The sequence below is a fragment of the Balaenoptera acutorostrata genome, chromosome 15 (genome assembly GCF_949987535.1).
Source record: "Balaenoptera acutorostrata chromosome 15, mBalAcu1.1, whole genome shotgun sequence".
Taxonomy (NCBI): Eukaryota; Metazoa; Chordata; class Mammalia; order Artiodactyla; family Balaenopteridae; genus Balaenoptera; species Balaenoptera acutorostrata.
The window spans coordinates 63,488,404-63,497,375 of NC_080078.1; the positions used below are offsets into that span (position 1 = coordinate 63,488,404).

Genomic DNA, 8,972 nt, shown 5'->3' on the forward strand with positions numbered 1-8,972 from the left:
GTGGCATCTGTCTCCCACCAGGCTGGGTCCGGACAGGTAAGAGGGCCACCTCGAGCTCTGGGAAGCTTTTGTAGGGTGTCCTCAGATGAGGGGCCACCGTGAGCCTGGGGTGGGGAGGTGGGGAGAGCCAGGGCACCTGTGGGCCCCTACCTCCGTGCCCCGGGGCTGAGAGGGTCAAAGAGCCACGGAACCCAGGCCCTGCCACTTGCTCACTGTGGTGCTCGGGGAGGTTCCCTGGCCTCTCTGATGCCAAGTTCTCATCTACCTCACAGAATCCGGGGGAGATTAAATGAAATGGAGTGTCTGGCACATGGCAGGGGCTTGAGAACATGAGAGATATGCTCAGACCCCTGCCCCAGGGCGGGCAGTCATTACACCAGCTTCACTGTGTTCTCTGCAAGAGCCCAGAGCCCAGAGCTCAGGCTCCCGGCCAGGGACTGGGGCAGGGGTGTGTGGGGGGTGTCAGGTGGTGAGAAGCCTCTGGGCAGCTCACCCTTCTACCTTCCCACCTGGCGAGTGCCTCCAGGCCTGGGTAAAGCCCCCACTCTCACCTCTCCAGCACCCCTCCTTGAGTTCTGGGATCGGGCAACCCCAGCGCCAGGAAGGGATTCAAAGGCAGGAGGGGCCACAGGAGGCTTCGCTGTGCAATGACTAGGGAAACTGAGGCTCAGAGCAGGGCAGAAGCCAGCCAGGGCAGAGAGGGACCCTGAGCCTTCAAGTTCCCAGCCCTGGCGGCTCATGCCACACCTATGGCCCTCACCAAGACTTCGCTGGTGTTCTGTGTAATTCAGTACAACATTAACCAGGCCCCCAGCGGCACTGGAGACACAGAAATAACCCAGACACAATCTCTAGGGAACCAATAGTTGCTTCCCACCAACTACATGCCAGGGATTTGGCTGGGGGCTTTATTTCCATTATCCCACTTAATATCCATGACATTTCATTTCCATCCCCATAATCCAGATGAGGAAACTGAGGCTCAGTGAGATCACATAGCAACTAACATTTTGTAAGACTTGCTCCATTCTTAAGGCTCTATATGCATTAATGCATTCATCTTTATACCAGTCTTAGGAGGAAGATAATTTTCTCATCTGTGAAATGGAGCTGATAATCCTAAGGCCAAACGGGTGGAAGGGCAGAGCTGGGATTTGTATCCAGGACCCTGTGGCTTGACACCCCAAGCCCTTCACCTCTTCTCTATGTCAGGGTGGGCCAGGGGCAGAAAGTGGACTCAGAAGTCCTTGTTCTAACAAGCCACCCGCCTTGGTAGGCCCTCTCCCAGCTGCCTTTGGCTTCTTCTCCTGTTTTGGGGCCTAGGGCCCAGGCCTGGCTTTGACAGAGGTTGGCAGAGTGACCTCCTGAAATGATAACAGAGCCTCTCCCAGTTTGCCAAGCCTCTTGGAAGTGGGGCTTTGGAGCCCATTTTCCAGATGAGTAAACTGAGACTTGGAGAGGTCAAGCAAGCTATTTGCCCGAGGTCACATGGCAAGGAAGTGGGTGCGTTAGGATTGGTCCTGGCCCCCTCGCTTCAAGTTCAGAAGCCTCTCTCCCACCCTGCCCCCCCATGGGGCTTAGCTTTGGGCTTGGTAAGTGCCACCATGGCAAAGGTCACAAGTTTTACCTGCTGCCCTTGTGGAGCAGAGAGTAGGGGGGAAGGAGGAGGAAGGCTGCTGGAAACAAGGAGGTGCTTTGGCCACAATCATGGGGACAGGGACATGGCACCACCTCTTGTGTCCACTCCCTCCCTCACACTATGCTTCAGCAGCTGCTGAGACCCCAGGAGCAGCAAGGGGCCAGACCAGCAGCTCCGGCTGACTTGGTTATAATGAAGGACACCCCGTCAGCTCCTCACTGCCAAAGGACAGGATGTTTTTCAATAGGATCCTGAACATGTGGCATGCACACGCAGTCACACTCATGGTCTGCCAATGCCCACACCCCAGGTGCTTGCACATCTGCCAACACAGCCGCTCACAACCACACACAATCACAAGCATGCAGTCCCCCTCCACCTGTACACACACACACACACACACACACACACACACACTGCCCCGGGCACACAAGCATCCCCAGCCTGCACATGGACAGGCACAGGCGCACTCAGGCCCACACAGCCACACTCCTGCATGCACACCCACATGCACACACATGCTCTAGCCCAGGAGTGCACGTGCATGTGCATGGTACTCAATCAGTCCCACAACCTCTAAGCTAAGAGCTGGCTTGGAGAAGCCCAGGTTTGCCTGAGGCTGGGTTGGACCGTTGACCTTTGTCCCTGGGCAGCCCCAGCCACAGGCCCCTACCCCCCATCCTCCCAGCAGGGTTTTTAGGGTCCCAACTGGGCCTCCTGACTCTCAGGCGCTCAGGGATGGGAAGGCAGCCTGTAGCGAAGGAGAGAATGTTCATGCCAGGCCTCGCCCAAGGACGAGCGGGGCATGCTGCCCCCACCACCAGCAGAAAGTGACCCAGGATCCGGAGGAGTGGCCCCGGGAAGGCAGAGCCTGATCCACCAGCAATCACCCAGGCTCCGAACTGCAGCGCCCCGCCCCCCCGCGAGACTCCAAGACCACATTCACCCAAATCACTGAGGCTTAATTAACAAATTAGCCCACTTCTGCCATTCATGAGAAATCCAAACAGGGCCCATGTCATTGCCAACCTTCTCCCTGAAAGCCCCCAGGACCCAGGACAAGATAGGCCTCCTTCCTTCTCCTCACTCCATACCCACCCTTGCGCGCCCCAGGCGAGTCCCAGACACCATACACTGAGCCAGTCCTGCCTCAAGCACCAGCCTGTGATTACAGACATCTTGACTAGAGGATTCTTCTACACTAATTCAGATTAGGGTGTAATGGACTGAAAGCTTGTCACGAAAAGCCCTATGAAGCAGATCAGGCTGTAAGACATCCAGAGAGGGTCAGAGTAGAGGGGTGTACAGACGGCACCCAAGCTCAGCGTGCCCTGTCAGCGGTGAGGCCTTAGGGAAGTTCTAAACCTCCCTAAGCCTCAGTTTACTCATCTGAAGGATGGCAGTGACAGCAGCAGTGACCTCTGGGCCACTGTGAGAACCTGACGCACAGGGACAGGCACACGGTAGGTGACTCAGAAAGGGTCACTATGGTGACAATTTAGAGAAAAGTAGGAAATACTGAGGTATTCAACCGAAGGTCACAGCATATATTATGTTGTGCTAAGTCAGAGGCCATTTCCTGCCCAGACCAGCGGCCGCAGGTGCCAAAGGTTTACACAAAAGCTCTGGGGAGAAAGGCTGAAGACTGTGAAAATGCTCTCCACTAAATGAACACTGTCTGCAAACTGGGAAAAGACCACCATTAGTCAATTTGGCCAGCGGAACACCTGGGGTCTGGCTCGCAAAAGCCCGGTGCTGAGAGTGGAGTTTGGCAATCTGGCGTTTCCCCCTCGGGGGACGGGGCTCTAATGGGGGGATTCCTGGCATGTGATGGGCCCGCAGAGAAGCCTCAGTGGAGCGCACAGATCTGCGTTCCAGGCCTAGCTCCCCACCAACGGAAACTTCCTCTCTCAGGGCCTCAGTTTTCCCATCCGGAAGATGGTAGAGTTGGGCTGAGAACATCTATCTCCAAGGACCCTGAGGGCTCCCTGGTCCTGGGAGTTGACAGATGGCCCCGGGCCCCACCCCAGACATAACCTGTGGCCCTTGCAGGCGCCGGGACAGCCTTGTTCCGAGAGACCAGAGGAAAAGGAAAGGGGTTGGTTCACTTTTGGGCTGAGGCTGGAATGGAATCGGAGGGTCTCGCTGGCAAAGGGTTTGCTTCCGACCCGGCCCCCGCCTCCGGGCTTGGCAGCCACAGAGGTCGGAACAGGCCAAACGCAAGAAATAATAAATCCTAACCAGGCTTTGCCCAGTCAGGAGGCCCGGCTGGCTCTTGTCACAGAAAGATCTTGTCCCCAGGAGCGCCCCGTGCTGCCCGGTGGAGGACTCCGCCCTCCTCCCCTCAGCCCTCCGCCTCCACATCTATTTCCTGTGACAACCTGCAAACCGAAGACCAACTTGCCTCTCCCCCCACATGCCCTGGCTTCTGCTCGACCCCCGCCCCGCCCCACCCCGCCCCCCAAGCGGGCCCCAGCTGCAGGAGGCCCCGCAGAGTGTAATTCCCCGCGCCCTGCTCTCCGCCCTGGGCCCGTCCGGACAGATTAAGCCTTTGTCACACACACCCAGAAAAGCTCAGGGCCAGATGGGACGGGACAAGTGGTGTCAGATCATCGACCCTCCACGGCCGGGACTCGGAAGGGCCCCAACCGCAGCACCACATATGGCTGTGGGAAGAGGAAAGGGGGCCCACGCAGGGGGCAGCCAGAGAGCAACATGGAAGGGAGATGACATACCATGGCCACCCTGGGGACCTGAGCCCACGCAGGGGCGCAGGGGGCCCTTGTTCTGCGGCTGCATGACACAACTCCCATACCCCCTCTTGGCCGAAATTGCTCTGCCTGCCCGCCTGCCCTCCCTTGGAGCCTCCATGGGCTTCTTGATCAGATCCTGAGCTATGCCCACCCCCACCCCCAGCAGCTGGGTGCCCAGGGAGCAGGCTCTGAGTCCAACCCACTCCAATGCCCCAGTGCCCCCACAAGGCCTGTGGATGCCAAACAAATGTCTCAGACAAAGGTTTGTGGCCCAATGACCTTCACAAAAACCCACCCAGGACAAAACTACAGGATATCTCCCAACTGCCACCAGAGGCAATGATAACTTTACTCTGTGTGTGTGTGTAAAAGCCAGTGAAGGTAGGGAATGTCCTTTGCACCTTTCAAAGAAGGTCCCATTCAGCTCCTCCCAGGAAGAGTCCATGGCTGCCCCAGAATTCCCAGCAGGATTTGTTCCTCTTAGATCAGTGAAAAGGAAAATGGAAATGTAAAAATAATAACTGAGCCCCAGGAAGGTGCTTGGAGCTAGGGGTGGCAGGACTAAGGGCATCTCCTGCCGCTGGCTCCGGTTGACTGGGCGAGTGCAGGTAACTAACGGGCTCCCTGGGGACCAGCAGGCCAGCCAGGTGGGCGTGGGTAGCTTGAGGGGCGGGCTGTCGCAGGAGGGCACGTCTGTTGTGTTTGTCGTCCCCCTGGCAGCCTGGGCAGGGAGGCCTGGGTTCCCTTTCTCTGCCTCCCAGGCAGGTGGTCCCTTGGGAGGGCTTATTATTGGTCTGGGAGCTAGGGTGGAGTCTTTCAAGGCCCCTGTTGCCAGGCAAAGCGGGTCGGCGTGGGCCTCATGGAGGATCCGAAGGCTGGCAGGACCTGGGGCCCAGGCCTAGCACCCAATTTCTGCATGTGGCCTGGGTGGGTGTGTGTGCACTTGCTCCGCCTTGACAGCTCTGTGGCTAAAGGGGTAGGGGGACTGACGGCCCCATGATGCCCACTCCCTAGGGGAGAGGTGGACCAGTTCAGAGAACCGGTGAGCTAGCTGCCCTGTCTGAGGGTCACCTGCCCTCCCAACTCCAGGAGTGGGTGGAGTGGGGGCTCCTGCCTCAGGCAAGAAGGAGGTTGAGCCAAGACTCCCAGCTCCCTGGGGAGGGATAACCAGAATGGGATGGGGGTGAGGGGCACTAACTGACCTGGGAAGCCTGGATGGCTGAGGGCAATGACCCAGGGTAGGGGGTGTGGACCCAGCCAACCATCTGGTGGGTCACTGACCTCGAAAAACCACACTTAGGCTGGGGGCACTAGACCAAGATGGAGGAGAACCGAGACGGGTTAGCAACTGGCAGAGTGGGGAGGGCTGACCTAGGCTGGGGAGAAGCAATGACCCCTACTCCCCGTGTGGGAGAGTGGGCACCAATTTGGGCTCGGGGAGGGGTCCCTGACTTGATCGGGGGAGGGGGGACAATGACCCAGACTCCCCGCGTTTGGCGGAGAGCACTGATTTAGGCTGGAAGGTCCCCGACTCGCTCAGGGTGGGACACTACCCCAGCCTTCCCCCGGGGAATCCGGCCCCAGCGCGCCCCTCGGCCCGGCCCCCTGCTCTGTGTCCGGCCGGAGGCGGCAGCGGCGCAGATGGGCCGCTGGCGGCCGCAGCGGCAGCGGCGCGGTTATCAGCGCTCCTCGCAGATGGGCCGCCCGCCCTCTGCGCTCACGGCTCCCCACTCCCCGCGGCCTGCAGCCCCGTCCCCTGGGCGAGGGGGGAGGCGCCTCCGGATCCGCTCCCCGGCTCCCGCCTCCCTCCCTCGCGGCCCCCTCACCCCGCGGGCCGGGCCCGGGCGGCTGCCGGAGGGGGAGGGGGAGGGGACAAGTGCACTTTTCGTAACGACCGAATCAATTGTGTGTGAAGAGCCCGCTCCGGCCGGGGACTGGGCTGAGCGCGGGGCGGGCGGGCCGGACGGGGGAGGAGCACGGAGCGGGGAGCGGGGGAGCGAGGGAGGGTGGGAGGCCGGCGCGGGGCGGCCCCGCTCGCTCGCTCGGGCCGGGCGAGGCCGGGGAGGGAGCGAGGGGGGCAGGGAGGGAGGCTGGCCTGGCCCGGCCGGGCCAGGGGCTGAACGCACTAATGGAGGGTCTCCGCGACGGAAAGTTCAAAGCTCAGCAGCACCCCGGGAGCAGCCGCCCCCCCAGCCCCCACCCGCTGCAGAACAATGAGGTCCCGGCGGGGGAGCCGCGGGGCCCACGCCGCACGCCCTCTCCAGGGCGCCCCGGGCCGGAGGGGACGCCCCCGCCCGGCCGCCCGCCTCCTCCCTGTCGGCGGCTGCGGTTCCCCGTCCCCTCCCCCACGCCACCCCGCCCGGACCGGGCCGGCCCCGGGGACGAGGGAGGGGAGGGGATGGATAGGTCAGGCCGCCCCCGTCCCAGGGAGGGGGAGCGAGGGGCCCGGGGGGCGGAGGGGGCGCCCCACCCACCCGCGGGAGGCTGCTCCTGCGCCAGGCTGCGGCTCGGGCTGCCCCTCCCCGGGCCAGCCCCGGGTGGGGTCGGGTAGACAGTGCCCGGGCGGGCCCCCTCCCCTGGCGCTGGGAAGCCGAGCTGACTCCCCGTCCCGTGGCTGCCCCTGTCCCCCCGCCCTCGCGGCACCACCCTCCACACACACGCACGCACACACACACACAGACACACACACACACACACACACACACACACACACACACCACACCGCCCAGCCGGCCCGGGGGCGGGAGCGCGAGGCGCCCGGGACAGGCAGCCCCGGGGCGGGCGGGGGGAGGCTCGGGCTTCTGAGCAGCCGCCTGCTGGCGGGGGGAGGGGACGGGAGAACGGAACATGCTGGGGTGAGCAGCCCGGGACAGCCCGCCCGGCACGGCCCGGGCAGCAGCGCAGAGGGGGGCAGGGACGCCCCGAACCCGGAGCGCTGCCCGGGCTGGCTGGGGCTGGCGGGTGAGCAGGGACGCGTGCGCCTCGGGCGGGCCAGACCCAGGGACAACCTCAGGGACACACGTTCGGACACACATCCACACCCCCACCCCGCCCCCGCCCGCCCCGAGCCCCGCGGCGGGACCGGCCCGCGGCCGCCGCGCGCGCACTCACCGAGCCCGTCTTGACCGGCACATACACCACTTGGCCCATCTTGGGTTCCCGGCCGCTGCCCAGGCGGAAGCCCTTGGAGCGCACCCAGAACTGGAACTTGCCTTTCTCGCCGGCTGCCGGGCCGCTGCCCGCGCCGGTCCCGCCGCCGCCCTGCAGGACCTCGGCGATCCGCTGGTATTTGCTGCGTGTCACCGTCTTGGTTTTGGCCGAGTCGCCGTAGGTGCGCAGGCACCAGTCCCGGAACTGGCGGCCCAGCTCCGAGTCCCCGGGGCTGCGCTCGCGCTCCCAGCCCCCGCGCAGCAGCAGCGTCGGTTTCGGCATCCTCCCGGCGCGCCCGGCGCCCTCGGGGGCGGGCCGGCCGCCGGGCCGCCCGGTGCCGGGACTGGGCTGGGCTGGGCCGAGCCGGGGTGCGCCGCGGCCCGGGCTGTCCCGCGGTGTAGCTCCGGCGCGGCTGCTTGATGGGCACGGGCGGCGGCCGGACGCGCGGGGCTGCGGCGCGCTCTGTCCTGCTCGGGCGGCGGCGGCGGCGGCGTTGGCGGCGGCGGCTCCGGCTCGCCTCCTGCTCCGCCTCCTCCTCCCCCCCGGCCGGGATGCAGGAGCGATGGAGGCAGCTCCGGGCCCGGAGGTGCAGAGGGGGCGGGCCGCCCCGCGGGCGGCCGGGGGAGGCGGGAGGCGGGGAGCGGCCCCGGGCGCGGAGAGCGAGACCGAGCCTGGGCGCGGGCGGCGGCGGCGGCGGCTGTCAGCTCGCGCGGCTCATCCTGCTCCTGCTCAGGCTCCCACTGCCGCTGCTCTTCCTCCTCCTCCTCCTCCTCCCGCGCCCGCCTCCACCACGCCGCGGGATCCCACCTGTTAGAGCGTCGCAGCCTTCGCCGCCGCCCCCCTTCCCGCGCCCGCCCGCGGGGCCCAGCCCCCGCCCTGGCCCGGCCCCTGGGGGCGCGGGGGCCGCCGCGCCCGCAGCCGCCGGTAGGGCAAGAGCCGCAGGCGCGCAGTGCCCAGCCCAGGAACCGAGTTCCCTCTGGCCGGGCCTGGCCCCGAGCCTCGCAGGCCGCTCTCAGCCCGGACCCGGCGGCCTCGCAGGGAGTAGGGCGCAGACCCCGCCCGGCCACAGGCGTCCCTGCCTCCCCGGGCGGCCCCGCCCGATTTTAGCCTGGCGCTGGTGGTACAGGGCAGGGCCCCTTCCCTTCCTCTAGGCGACTGGCCTGACCTCTCCGGTGCGAGCCCGGCGCCAGAGGAGCAGTGTTCCCCTGGGGAACCCCAAACCGCCGCCCTTCGGAGGCCCCCAAACTTCCTCCCCTCTCGCCTCACCTGAATTCCCCGAAGTTTGGCCGGTCTTGGTTCTGCTAACGCCACTGCTCTGGGACAGCGCCAGGCCCCAGAGAAGTCGTCAACATTGACCGGTGGCCTCACTCAGGCCAGCCCCACCAAGGCTTGGAGCAACGCTCAACACACTCACAAATTCATCCCGAGAC

The 8,972-nt window shown here is 64.6% G+C and overlaps 1 protein-coding gene across 1 annotated transcript in view; it reads right to left on the reverse strand.

The window, feature by feature from the left end:
- The window catches only part of NOL4L (nucleolar protein 4 like), a 126,432-nt gene extending 118,414 nt beyond the window's left edge, over positions 1 to 8,018 (reverse strand). Inside the window, exon 1 of the mRNA XM_057529630.1 lies at positions 7,504 to 8,018. Coding sequence (XP_057385613.1) covers positions 7,504 to 7,824 — 321 coding nt within the window. The 5' untranslated portion in view covers positions 7,825 to 8,018. The remainder of the gene's footprint in view (positions 1 to 7,503) is intronic.
- Between the last annotated feature and the right edge of the window lie 954 nt (positions 8,019 to 8,972).